Source organism: Canis aureus, chromosome 28 (genome assembly GCF_053574225.1).
Source record: "Canis aureus isolate CA01 chromosome 28, VMU_Caureus_v.1.0, whole genome shotgun sequence".
In the NCBI taxonomy this organism is placed as follows: Eukaryota; Metazoa; Chordata; class Mammalia; order Carnivora; family Canidae; genus Canis; species Canis aureus.
This window is the reverse complement of record NC_135638.1, coordinates 6,329,964-6,344,639: the sequence shown is the minus strand read 5'-3', so window position 1 is coordinate 6,344,639 and position 14,676 is coordinate 6,329,964. Positions and strand designations below refer to the sequence as shown.

The window sequence follows — 14,676 nt, the reverse complement described above, 5'->3', positions numbered from 1 at the left end:
TCAAAAGATGTAGCAATTTTATTAGATTACTCTCTCATTAATGTAGGACTACTGAAGCTTTAAAAATGCTACATTTTTGTTATATCTTCTTGAACCAGATCCCATTCCTATAAATCATGTTTTCCTGATGTGAATTGACTTAGCTGTATTGTTAATTACTATATCCTTTTCAAATTTCAGGAGCAGCATTTCTTGCTATCACAACCATCTTTGCAGAGAGTGGGTCAGGTTTTGTAGTACCAAGTGCTTCTGCCAAAGCAGGAGTGGAAGCCATGAACAAGTGAGTACCACTGTGTTAATCCTATCCCTGAAGAGAAATGATGTACTTTGTTTGTTTATGGGGCTAAATTTCTCCTTTCTAGTCTCCATCCAGAGAAAAGTAAAACAAAGTTTAACTTGGATTCACTTGGAAACAGAAGTTCTGTCTCTTGGATGAGTCCTGTCTATATCAGCACTGCCCAATAAACTTTCTGCAGTGATGGAAATCCTTTATAAATCTGCACTATCCAGTAGCCACATACGAAACCCTTGAATTGTGGCTACTGTCACTGAAAAACTAAATTTTATTTAATTTTAATTATTTTAAAATTAAGATTAGATAGCTACATATCTAATGGCTGCCATATTGGATAGCACAGGACAATAACCTTTTGGTCTCCCATATATCTTTATCAGTGCTGTTTCTGATCTCTGTTACACACACCTTCATCCTTTTATTATACCTGCTGTGCAAGATTAATAGGACTAACATAAACCAGTGACCACTTGCCAGATCTCGTGGCCTTTTCTCAGCAGCATATGATTGTTTTTTGAATCTGTTCCCCATTGGGCTTTTCCACTGCCTTTGTTGTAAAGTATGTTGTCATCATGGCTTACCATAATAATCTTAGAATGTGTTTCTCTGCTACCAGTTTCTTCCCTCTTTATTTTTTATTCTTATTCCCACCAGAATCATCTTTCTAAAAAATATAGGTCTGCTTATGATACTCCCTAGCTAAAACGTTAGATCATTTTTTCATTACTCTTTGGAATAAAAGCCAAAAACTCAATGTGGTATTCTAAAGAAACTTGTCCCTGCCCTTTGTTTATTGATTAATTGGATAAATGTTTAATAGTGTTCCTTTTGTGTGCCTGGCACTGTGCTAGGTTCCAGAGATAGGACAGTGATAGAGGTAGGGTAGTTCTCATCCTTACCTGAGTATATAGACTTATACCATTTTTTTTCTTGTGTTTTAATCTCCATTGAACTGCTCTGTATTTCTTTAAATCTGCCATGCATTTTCATCTCTCTGTGTCTGTGCTATGCTGCTGTTGCTATGATATTTTCCCTACTTTCAAGGCTGTCATCATATCACATCCTCTAGGATGTTTTCTCTCATTTCTTATTCTCTGCTCTGTGCACCCTTCAAACTTTGTCCATTCCAATCTGGCCATCCATTGTTACAGATTCTAAAAGGAAGGTCATGTACCTATATGGTAGGGGGATAGAGAAGGACATGCAAGACTGCTTTCAAACATATTGTTAAAGCTTATGTGACCTCCCCACTAGAATGTGAGTTCTGTGAGGGAGGCACCATACCTTGTTCATCTCAGTATGCTTATTTCTCAGCAGGAAAAATAAGCTCAGTGTTTGCCGCACTTCATCAAGAGAAAGAAGTGTTCTCTTCTTTCATTAGTCGCAAAGTACTTTGTGACATTGAAATCAATAGTACACATTTGTTTGAGATAAGAAGACATATTACTGTACTTAGAGATTGAATCTTAGTGGGAATAGAGGTAATTACCTTTTTTAAGGTCAGATGGGATTGGAAATAAGGAATTAGAACTTGACTATTTTGGCATCATTTGTACAGTATCAATATTTGTCTTGTTTGGGATCTTTGATCTTGTTAGAGGTTTCAATTTCGTGTCCTTTAGGGACTGTGATTCTGTGCTGCTGCTTTTACTGCATAGCCTATATTGCATGGACTAGATACTCAGTAGATGTGTACTTCCTCTCCAGCCTGAGTTCTGTCAGTCCTCTTCTCATACTTTATAGTACACAGTCCTACTGGATACAGTCTCATAGGTCCCCAGATATTACATGTTGTTTGTGCCCTCATCTTTTACTCATACTGGTTTTTCTCCATCCTACACCCTGTTATCTCTCATCCTCTTTTTCCTCCCCCTTGCCTCCCACAATAAACTCCTAATCCTTATTCAAGGGTCAACTCAAATATCATCTCCTCCAAGAAGCCTTCCCTCTCATTCTCAGTAGACTTAGGTACTTCTTCCTGTAAGCAGCCGTGGCACACATCACACAACTCCCAGCAGAGTAACTAGTTTGTTTATTTATTTATTTATTTATTTATTTATTTATTTATTTATTTATTTTATTTATGATAGTCACAGAGAGAGAGAGAGAGGCAGAGACACAGGCAGAGAGAGAAGCAGGTTCCATGCACTGGGAGCCTGACGTGGGATTCGATCCTGGGTCTCCAGGATCGCGCCCTGAGCCAAAGGCAGGCGCTAAACCGCTGCGCCACCCAGGGATCCCGAGTAACTAGTTTATTATACAACTAAGCTGACCTCCCTTGAGAGAGAAAGATTGCCCTCTTGAGAGCTGGGACTGCCTTCCTTTGCAGATAAATAATACAGGATCTGAACACATAGTAAGTACACAGTAACATCTGCTGATTTAACAACACTCATGGCTCACACATATTGGGTATATTGCGCTTAGCGCCGTAACATGCAGAAGAAGCTAATGAGGTGGATTTCTTATCATGTTACAGTTCTTCAGAATATAAGGTAATTTAATGAGAGCCTGGACTGGAAAAAGTGTATCTGGTTCCCCCTTTGAGCAGAGATAGGATGGTTATCTCTCTAGGCAGGTTTCCTTAATGGCTGCTCAGTTTTTTCACAGGATGCTATAAACTGTGCTCAGCTCATAATTCTGTTAAGACATAAAGTTGCTACTTCCCTAGCAGCTTGGAGGAGGTGCACCACAAGTACATGTCCGGTAGGTATGGTCATGAATTCAGTCAAAAGCACCAGTGAGGAAAGCAGTTTTTATGTATGATTTGCCTAAAAGAGACGCAGTCCATCCATTCTCTAAAATGCACCCATGGATTACGACGAATTAATGGACTCTACTTGGAGCACTTGCCCTTATCCTATGGAATGAGTTTTGCTGAATAGGCCTTTAAAGTGATTTTGTCAGACCATGTTAATTGATTCCTTATAATTTCATAAGGTTTATGTCTTTGTATCTATTGCCCAATACAGTATTGTGTTACTGTATTACACAGTTTTCTTTTCTTTTTTTTTTTAATTTTTATTTATTTATGATAGTCAGAGAGAGAGAGGCAGAGACACAGGCAGAGGGAGAAGCAGGCTCCATGCACCAGGAGCCCGAAGTGGGATTCAATCTTGGATCTCCAGGATCGCACCCTGGGCCAAAGGCAGGCGCCAAACCACTGCGCCACCCAGGGATCCCTACACAGTTTTCATCTTAGAAGTCTTTTTGTGGGGCGCCTGGGGGGCTCAGTTCAGCATCTGCCTTCAGCTCAGGTCATGATCTCAGAGTCCTGGGATCCAGCCCTGTGTCCTGCTCCCTGCTCAGTGGGGAGCCTGCTTCTCCCTCTCGTTCTGCAGCTCCCCCTGCTTGTGGTCTCCCACTCTCTCTCTCTCAAATAAATAAATAAAATCTTAAAAAAAAAAAAAAAGTCTTCTTGAAAGAAATATTTTTCTTTTTTTTTTTTAATCAGGAACAATTGTGCTTTTCCTGAGAAATTAGCTTGCCTTTTCCTTATAGGTACTGCCAAGTGTGTAACTGCTTAGGCTTACCTTTTTTTGCATGATGTCTTGGAAAGATGGATGTAATTTTGTGACCCACCTATTGTGATTATATAGAATGCCATAAAACATGCAGGCATTCACTCCATTCTTGGCTCCTTTATCTTTCTTTATCTGTTTTTCTCTTCCTTTCTCCTTTCCTGCTTCCCCTTTTCTGTCCCTCTCTCTTTGTTTCCTTTACACGATTTTATCTTCCTCATTTGCATTATATGTATTTTTTTAAAGTCCTTGCCTTAAGTTGGTTTTTAAAACCAGATTCAGTATATATACACAGAAATGTGCATATGAATATAAATTCCTACAACCAGTTTAGATAATAAAAGTTAGACCTGTCTATCAAGTGGGCTTTTAAAATCGATTGCTTCAAGTCTCCATGTTTGCTGTTATTGTTGTATTTTGCTTCATGGCATTTAGTAAGATTTTGTTAGATTCCTATTTCCCTTCGAGTGCAGTTCAGCAATTGTATTAAAGCCTCGTTAAACATGGATGTGTTTAATATTTTATATCTATGTAATCCATCTCTTATTTAAAAGCACTCAAGATGTTGCAAACATTGTAATCCAATGTACTATATATAAGTGAAGCTACATCAGACTTTGTACATGTTGGACTGAACTCCAGAAAATATGGGGGAGGAGCATGCATGCGTCTCTCACTTCTTTATGATACTTACTCTAATAATATATTTTGATATTGGACTTCGTTCTGAAATGTAAGTGGTAGGTAGTAGAGCATTGTGATTAAGGACTCTAAGATGTAAATAGTCGATATTACAGCTTAGTGATTAAAGGCACACACTAGAACAGAGCTGGACCACTTGAGGTCAATTCACTAGTTATATGACTCAAAGCAAGTGATTTAACCTCTCTGTGCCTCAGTTTTCTTGCTTGTAACATGGGGAATAATAATAATAATAATACCTACCGGTTGGGATTGTTTATGATATGTAGTAAGCATGCCGTGAGTCTGGGTTGGTAGTATTTTTAACATATAGTATGATATTTTAGAATCTTTGACGCTTATTTTAATTTTTAGGTCTCTTGCAGCTGAATGGGGTAAATACGGAATGCGATTTAACGTGATTCAACCAGGGCCTATAAAAACAAAAGTAAGTTTTAATTTGCCTATTATCTCGTAAATGATTAAGGAAGGAAATACTGATAGAAATATTCTGATTGGTGTGTGCAGGACTTGTACAGAGATGCCTGAGTTTGGGGCTTTAGGGGTAGGGAAGAGGGTTTTGCCATTATCCAATATAAATAAAGAGGTGGGCAGGAATACAACAGCTATGTAATTTCTTGGTAAGACCTATTTCAGCATCTTAGTCTTCTGGGATCTTTTGTGCCATCCATTTTGGTATTTTGTCTGATTTGCTTTGGTGATCTGTTATTAACCTATATTTCTTAATCTTCACCAATTTTGTGGATTCTTACTTTGACTGACATCTTTTTTTTTAGTTCATGGAAATTTTTATTTTGAAAAGTGTTCTAGAAAGTTATCATACAGGCTTGGTCTTGCTATAGGTAGCATTTTCTTTGACTCACGTCTGTTCCTTTCACTTTCAAACACTCTATTATGCATGTCATTTAACTCCCATGTCTCTCTGATGACAAGTCTTTCTTTTTTTTCTTTTTTTTAACTGATGACAAGTCTTTCTGATGGCATGCATTTCTCCTATAATCAATAATCCTTACAGATACTCATTGCAACTCATAATGATCACTAACGTTACAGTCAGAAGGCCCCCAGGCTCTGTGTTCTCTCAGCCCCAGACAGCTTCACTATCACTTTTTGTTTTCACATAAAGCAAGAATTTACAATCCCAACTGACATGTAGCTCTGGAGGCCTAGGTGACATATGATAACTTGTTTCGGTTGTATAAATAGGTTCAAAAATAATGATAAGGAGCATTTAGATTGTAGGTAGTTCTGGATATTAAATATCAATATGGACATGGCTGTATTAGTTTATTTAGCAGTTTAAAAGTAGAAAATGGAAAGAACTACATGAGTGAGTGAAACTTGATTATCTTGTTTGACCACAATAATAAAAAATCTAATTTAATTAATGGAAAAATAACTGAAAAGCAAACATTAAAACACGTGATTCAGGGCAGCACTGTGCTGAGCACTGTCTGAAGAGAACCCTAGAGTCACAGAAGCTCTTCTTTAGGACCTCAATCTCTCGGAAAGATCACCTGCATTTTATTTATTTATTTATTTATTTATTTATTTATTTATTTATTTATTTATTTATTTATCGTATATTTATTGAGAGACTATTGTGTGCTAAGGTACCGAGAAAGATACAAAAACATGTGTGAGAGAGTACTTGCCATCAAGGGGCTTATAGTGTAGCAGTAGAGGTATAAGTTGTACACGAATAAGAAGCAGGTAGCTTTAAAGAGATGAAAAGAAAATTGAAGTGTAAAAACTGCATAGCAAACCCGATAGAGCCAGGATTGGGACCTGTTGCTACCCTTTGTCTCTGCTGATTCATACCTGCCCAGGGAGGGCTGGAGGGCATATGAGGAGCCTCCTGAGAGCTTGCTCTGTCTCATACCTGTTTTAGTGAAGAAAACCGTCACCTAGACTTCCAGGCACTGGCACAGAGAAATCCAGTCCTTTTTCTTTCTTTTTTTTTTTTTTCCTGTAATCAGTGCACGTGCGTAACTTCATCTTGGTCTGCACCTTCACATCATTAACAGAAGCCAGACATTGTTTGGCAAATTTAGTTACAGGTTTTTTGTTTTTTCTCTAGGATCCACTTGAATTTAATTTTCTTACACAAATGTTTTCTTCCTTTCCAATTATTTTGGGAAGAAAGGAGAAGAAAAGGAATTTCCTTTTAAAGGTTCCCTACTTGAGTCACTTTTCCATGATTATTATTATTATTTTTTAAGATTTTATTTATTTATTCATGAGAGACCCAGAGAGAGAAGCAGAGGCACAGGCAGAGGGAGAAGCAGGCTCCATGGAGGGAGCCCGATGTGGGACTCGATCTCCAGACCCCAGGATCACGCCCTGGGCCGAAGGCAAGTGCTCAACCATTGAGCCACCCAGGCGTCTGACTTTTCCGTGATTATTAAATCCAACAATGTTAGCACCACTATGTGCACCCCACAGAGCTCGTAAGGACTTCAGAATACTTTCATATGTATTTTCTCCTTTGATGCTTACAACAGTTTTGTGAGGTAGCTAAAGACAGGTATCCTCATTTTATAGATGAAGTTGTAAAAAGGGGAAAAGGTGATATTTTCTGGTGACTTTTTAGGTCAATATTAGATGAAATGACCTGTTCTGAGCTCAAATGAATATGGAAGAATTTGGCAAAACTCTCTGTTGTTCCCAAGGCCTGAGGTATAAATGAGCGGCCACAGTAATATTCCATTTTATGCAGACTTGTTTCTTGAATTTTTTAAATGCAACCTATTTTCTTAATTTCCAAGGGTGCCTTTAGCCGTCTTGACCCAACTGGAACATTTGAGAAAGATATGATCGACCGAATTCCGTGCGGTCGGCTGGGAACTGTGGAAGAACTTGCGAACCTTGCCGCTTTCCTTTGTAGTGATTATGCTTCTTGGATCAATGGGGCAGTACGTACTGTTTCCTCTGGACTTCCTGGGGAGGTGGATCTGGGGTCGGAAGGCATATTGTGGAACCAGTCCTGGCAATACTGAGTGTAAATATGACTTAAAATACTTACTTAGCTGGAAACAGCAGAAAAATATTAATATAGATTATTTAGCCTGTGGAATTTATCCAATGATGAATTAATTTTATTAAATGCAAATTAGCAGACTTGCCTTTAAGATGATCTTAAATATTGGGTAGAATTTGAAATTGTGGAGTTGAGGGAAAGAGGATTCTAAATGAATGAATCCAATTAGGTTTAATCATCACTTTTGTCTTCAAAATTTGGGCTTTGATTGAATGTGCCAAGGAGATGTTCCATCCAATTAAGATGGGAAAATGCCCAATGGCTCAGAAGCTTTTTAAAAAGAGTTAGTGTCAAAAAAAAAAAAAAAAAAGGGTGTCAGAGGTTTTGCTATTTTTTTTTCCAGGTCATTAGATTTGACGGTGGAGAGGAAGTATTTATTTCAGGGGAATTCAACAGTCTGAGGAAGGTAATGCCATTTTGTGACTCTAATATTAGCAGCTAAGATACCAAGATTTTTAAAACACCCAAGAACCACATAAAATTGCCTTTTTCTATTTGTGTTAGGTCACCAAGGAGGAGTGGGACATAATAGAAGGACTCATCAGGAAGACAAAAGGCTCCTGAGATGACTCTGGCCTTCATCTTGGTTATGATGGAAATGATACAATCTATGATCTTTTGAATTATTTTCAAGTCTAATAAATTGTTAAATAACAAACATGGACTGAGTGTGTATCATGTGCCAGGCCAGCGGTATGTAGACATTGTATATTCAAAGATACGTAAGGTGGGATAGTTTCCCTTCAAGAATTTTTTTTAAGAATTGAAACAAGGCAAGTGAGAAAGGGCTTTAGTAGAGGTAAAGTGCTTGGAAGTGCAGAGAAAGAAATAGCTCTTATAACCTGGAACAATCAGGAGAATCTTGATGGTCAAAATAGCATTTGAGTTACCTGTTAAACCATGGCTATGGTGGTGGGGCCTAAAAAAAGGAAAGAAGAAAGGTATACAATGAATTTAATGGACTCTGATTTAATAGACCCTACCTTTGCATTATATTTCCTTTTCACTGGACTTGTGAATTATCTTTATATAGCTCAGTATTAATTCAAACGAACTTTAGCCGGAACCTATTTTATAGTCTGGTATTTTATTTGGTACTGAGAATACAACATGAACAATCTACAGCCTTTGCCTTCTTGAAACATTATCTAGCAAGATAGAGAGACCTATAAATAATTATTTGTGATGCAATGTAATAAATATTATTCCAGCAGTGTTAAAGGTGTGGAGGAGGAAGTAATTCATTCCATCTCCAGAGTGTAGAGAAAGTGACACCTAGGAGATGGCATTAAAAGAAGAGATTTCTCTAGGTAGAGACGATGAACAAGCTTATAAAATATTTTTGTGTATAATTTCATTTCATTTCCTATTTGGCTTGACTAATTTGTCATCCTGGGAATCAAATGTATACAGCTATCATTTTGAGCTTATATTAAATTTTTAATTTTATTTTGCTTTCACAGGAATCACTCATAAACATGCTCACTAGACTGTCCCCATTGCTCAAATTACCAAGAGGGGGGATCAACTTCTATCCTAGCTCCTCTGAATAGATCTGTAAAGGAATCTAGTTTTCCTGTTGAATCTATATGTTGTAAGCCCCACATGGAAACACTACATTCACAGTTAATTCTGTGCATAAATTACATTACATTGTGTACATAAGCGGGTAACATTGTAGGTTTGGAATAGTGGCCTTGACATTCTCCATTATACTGGGCTTTTCTTCACACTCTCACACTGCAGGCACCCATTCTGCATTTTATCCTTGATGTTAACCCTCATTTCTCCTTGTCTGCCTACATCTTCTTCAAATGATCAATAGCTCTTACAGTGTCGGGGAAAAATGCCAGTAATTACAAAAATGAGCTTGTATAAGTTTCATGGCTTCTTATTTTCCTCCTTATAAAACCCAGGATTTTAATATCTGCTTTGTGGGGTTCTTGTGAGGATTCAGGGAGGGGAAGCCAGTGAAAACCCTGTAAAATGTAAAATGTACATTCAAATGTACATTGAAAGGTGGGCCCTCCTGTCATTCTACCCTTTTCACTTTTAAGACTTGGTTATCATAGAAAACTTGAGAAATGAATACAATTGAATAGAAAACATCAAAGACCAATTTCCTAAAGAAAATTTCTGTTAATATTTTGGTATACTTATTTTCAGCCTTTGGCTTTTTTATTCAATTTTATATTTTATGAAAGTAATTTGTTTATATAATTTTCACAGAAAGAGTACTACCGCTGTCCTCACTCTAAGCTCTCTTTCCATAGTGAGCGCTTTAGCTTTTTTGAGGTTTTTTTTTTTCCACTGAGATGTAATCTGTCCCTCCACTAAATCTACCCATAAAACCATATCCCTAATTTGGGTTAAATTAATACTCAGTGTTTATATTTTTTAGAACTTTATAAATATCATTTTCCAATGTTTTTTTTCGACTTTCCTCTTTTTTTCTAAGAGTTTAGACTGATAAATCAGATACTGTTGTCTCATAAATATGACTTTTTTGTATTTCATGGTTTACATATGTTCACTTAACTCTTTATTCTCAGAATTAGGTGGTTTTTATTTTCAGCATAACACGTAAAACTGTGATGAACATTTTTGTACATGAAACATTTTAGAATTGAATTTTTTCCTCTAACAGATTTCTGGAAGAAATTTTTTTTTTTTAAGATTTTATTTATTTATTCATGAGAGGCACAGAAAGAGAGGCAGTGACACAGGCAGAGGGAGAAGCAGGCTCTCTGCGGGGAGCCAGATGTAGGACTCGATCCCAGGACCCCAGGATCATGCCCGGAGCTCAACCACGGAGCCACCCCGGTTTCCCTCCGGGAGTAATATTACTAATCCAAGGTTATAAAGCTTTTAAAGACCCTTGATACACATTTCCAAATTGTTATGCCTAAGATTTGTATGGGTTTAGAACACTCTAAGCTGTGTGTGATAGTGTCAGTTCCAACAAAGACCTACCAACATGGGGTATTCTCATTTTCAAACTATTTACTAATTTCATAAGTAAAAAAATGATAGCTTCTCTTCAAGCATGTGTTTATTTATTGGTGATACTGAATACTTTTCTACACATGTGAATGTCCTATTCGCCTTTTTTTTTTTTTTTTTTACCTATTGGTGTCTTAATTGGATATTGTAAAAATGTTTCATCCAAGTTTTTAAATACATTTTTCTTTTATTAATCATCTCTTAAGAGTTTGCTTCATCATTATATATTTTTTCAAGAATTATTTATTTAAGAGAGAGAGTGCAAGGGGGAGGGGCAGAGAGAGAAAGAGAGAAAAACTTTGGCAAGACTTTCGTGCTGAGTGCGAGCCAGACTCTGGACTCAATCCTAGGACCTCGAGATGAGGACCTGACCCCAAACCAAGACAGACGCTTAACCGACTGTGCCACCCAGGTGCCCCCTGGTCATTACATTCTATTACAAATGATAAATGATGAAGAAAAGCTTGTGAGCATGGAAGAGGAGACCAGAAAAGAGAGATTATGAGGATATCAATTAATTGAAATTTCTTCCTAAGAAAGAAATGTTTTCAGGAAGTATGAAAAGGATGCTATTGATCAATAGTTCCTATATTTAATGACATACCACCTTGGGGCTGTAGCCAAATCAACGTTTCACTTTAAGAATGATGACTTTGTCATTCTACTTAGTACCTTCTTGAAGGGTCTTGCTTCCAATGCGCTAATGGAAGAATTAATAGTAAATTAAGTGAGAATTGTTGGTAACAAGATCATCAATCTTAGAATTAAATATGAAAACACCTCCAGGAAATGTTTCAGGTATGGAGTAACAGCTGTTGTTACATTGTTCTTGTGGAAAAAAACTAAAGTGGCAAGAATTTAAGTGAGACTTTGAATAATAGACTTTTAGAGCTGGGAAACCTTAGAAGATGCTTCTCAATCCCTTCATTTGATCGTTGAGGAAACCGAGCTCAGGGAAGTTATGACTTGCCCCATTTCACTCCATTAGTCAAGGTCATTTCCTTCCCAATTTGGCCATTTCTTGGGATCATAATTTAAAACCAAGAGGCAATAGCAGGGTCTTTATGAGGTACGGTTCTTATTGCGAAAGCCTTCGAAGGGAAGCGCTTGTAAGTTTCTTTTGTTCTTGACCAATTTTATTATTTTGTTTATTGAACATAAAACTATTTATTAGGCTTCATCAGTTCATTCTCAACTTCAGTCCCTTTGCCTTGAATTTTCCTCTGAAGTCTTACATTTCTCAACTGTGAGGTCAAATAATCTTTATGTTTGGAGACAGAATGAATGGCGCTTAGTGTCAAATCTCAACTTAACCCTGGCAGAGGAGAGCTTGCCTGCTCCGCCCCAAACACGCCTTCCCCCGGCCCCAGGCTGTGCCTCAGCCGCTTTCCTTCTGTTTCTTGGGGTTGTTTGACCTAGAGCCTTTGCACTCCCTCCTTCTCTGTCCTAGGAATGCACTTTTCCTGATCTTTGTAGGGCTGGCTTCTTCAGAGAGGCTTCCCCAAATCCCTGCTCACACACCATCAATTTTTTAAGACTTTATTTGATGTGTGATCTCCTAACATCCACAAATCATCCGTGGTCACAAACTGAATACGCTTGTGTAACCACCACCCAGGGAAAAAAACAAAACCCCAGGAATCCAGAAGCCTTGCTCGTCTCCCATCGTGACTCCCCTCCTGTAAAGCTAGTCACCATCTCGACTGCTAACACCATAGCTAAGCCACTTTTGTTTATATGGATAGAATCACACACTAGATGTTCTTCTGCTTCTGGTTTTTACCCGTGAGCCAGTTGTCTCTGCATTCCCCCCCACCCCCCCATAGCATTCCATTGCATGAATATACACCACCGTTTGTACTAGTTCTGACATTTGGGTTTCTAGTTTGGAGCTATGCCAGATACAACACCACCGTCAACATTCTTTTCTTCTGATGACAACACAGACCTCTCTCTGTTAGGTTGGTAAAACCTAAAAGTGCAGTTGCTGGGTTATGAGGTGTGTATATATATTCAAAAGTAGGAGATATTGCCAAAGTGCTTTCCCACATCGTCTCTTTAACTTCCCAGCCCGTCGTAAGATTTTTCCACTGTGCCACACCCTCCCCAGTACTCGGCAATCAAAAATCTCTTTGATTTTAAACCTTTGTGATGAGCGCATGGCACTCTCATTTATTTTATTTTTTTTCTCTCATTTATTTTAATTTGCATTTCTTCTGAGTACTAGTAAAGCCTTTTACTTTTATTTATTTTAGCTATTTAGAGATCTTTTTTATTTGTGAAAAGCCTGTTCACCTTTCTTACGCATCCGTTGGATCATGCTTTTTAAAATTTACTTTTGGAGGGACGTTTGTATATCTCTCTGGGTATGTAGCGAATTGTTGGAGGTCATCAAGAGGGCATGACCGCTGGTTGACCCAAGAGCACCACCTGGGCAATCAGAGGCTTCTCATCCTCCACCCCCCATTGGCATGTGGGTTCCACGTGCCCACCATTTGGGGCTGGAGTGGTTTTCAAGGAGCAGCCTGGAGACGGCAATGTGTTGGAAACCACCTGGATGGTATGCAGGTGCCTGAAGCCACTTAAGGCCTGTATATGAGCTTTAAGCTTCGGGCGCTGGGTGTGGGGCTGCTCGAGACAAGCCTCCAAAGTAAGGCCCCTTGTTTATGAATCCGGTGCCTGTAACTTGGAGGGGCTCGCTTCTTTCTCATCCCTCCTCGCCCTCCACGTATGGGGAAGAAATTTCAGATTTCACCCGGAAAGCTCCCGAGGCTTTGAGCCAACTTCAGTGTCTTCTTCCACTCTCATGTTTGATTTTTTTCACTTTCTTAATAGTGACTTTTCAGGGGGGGGAAATCTTAAGTTTAACAGGATCCAATTTTCAATCTAGTTGTTTTTTTTTTTCCCATAATTGGTTGTTGAGGAATGTTTCCACACATGAGGGTTGGGAGGTAGCCTAATAGGTTGTTGTCTGCATACCTTTTGCCTTCGGATTGATTATACCTGGAATGAACGTTGTGACGGGAGGTAGGTGGGTACGAGCTCCCCGACGGTTGTCTTGTCAGGGTCACTTTCCACGATTCTGCTCTCCGCTCCAGGAGGCGGGCCTGTTCCCCACAGGTAAGTGTGACTGCTTTAGCTGAGCTCTAAGAGGCTCTCCTGCGCATAGTGCTCAGGGGCTAAAGGTCACTGTCATAGGCCAGGGGCTGGCGTCATCACCATTGCTGTTACTAATATTTTTAAAGATTTTATTATTTATTCATGAGAGAAAGAGAGAGAGAGAGAAATAGGCTGCCTTGGGGAGCCTGATGTGGGACTGGATCCCAGGACCCCGGGAACACTTCCTGAGCCAAAGGCACACGCTCAACCACTGAGCCACCCAGGTGCCCACATGACCATTACTATCATTGTCTCTCTAGGAAGTGCTCCAGATATACTCCTCTATCAGACTTCTTTTGCTGTTTTTTTCTTTGTTTTTCAGTACTACAAGTTTAAGAGTGCCAAACCTGTTCTTATTTTGTTGTATACTTGGTAATGAGCAGCTATTGCATCTATAACGAACAGATGAATGCAGGCAAGTCGGTATATTCCGATTTCTTTGGAGAAAATCTTTCATGAAGAACTATTTGATCATGTCAGTTGGGCAGAAAACTCCCAAATATTTGGATTCTTTGAGATTTCTTTGTAAATCTTGATGTCAGAGGCTCCTCTTAAGGCATCCAATAATTCACTGAATCGGGCAGATTTACATTTACTTAGATTCCTTAGGTCATCATAACTTAAGCATCCTACATTTTCACCTGGATTGATTACCAGTTAATGTGTCAACTGACTTTTTGAGGAAGAAACAAAAATACAAGAGATTAGAGTTATTTTCCTCTTTATTGATTCTTAGTTGTTAGATTCAACCTAAGGTCCGTGCTTCCATTTACACACTAGAAGCAAAGCCAATCTAACACATCATTTGATAAATTTCGTTTTTTGGCAAGTCTCTTTTCTGTTCATCCTTAGGGGAAAGAGATACCTTACTTTTCCTTCGCGATTTCTATAAATTGAGAAAAGTAGTCCTGAATCTATAGAATTGGGGACATTCAAACTGACCCAGAGCCATTAAC

At 38.5% G+C, this 14,676-nt stretch overlaps 1 protein-coding gene across 2 annotated transcripts in view; it reads left to right on the top strand.

Moving 5' to 3' along the window:
- Positions 1-8,216, top strand: part of DECR1 (2,4-dienoyl-CoA reductase 1) — a 45,485-nt gene extending 37,269 nt beyond the window's left edge. For both annotated transcript variants that reach the window (XM_077876313.1, XM_077876312.1), the window contains 5 exons: positions 181-280; positions 4,873-4,945; positions 7,287-7,433; positions 7,902-7,964; positions 8,063-8,216. In XM_077876313.1, the coding sequence (XP_077732439.1) occupies positions 181-280; positions 4,873-4,945; positions 7,287-7,433; positions 7,902-7,964; positions 8,063-8,122 (443 nt within the window). In that variant the 3' untranslated portion in view covers positions 8,123-8,216. The remainder of the gene's footprint in view (positions 1-180; positions 281-4,872; positions 4,946-7,286; positions 7,434-7,901; positions 7,965-8,062) is intronic.
- The last annotated feature ends 6,460 nt before the right edge of the window (positions 8,217-14,676 follow it).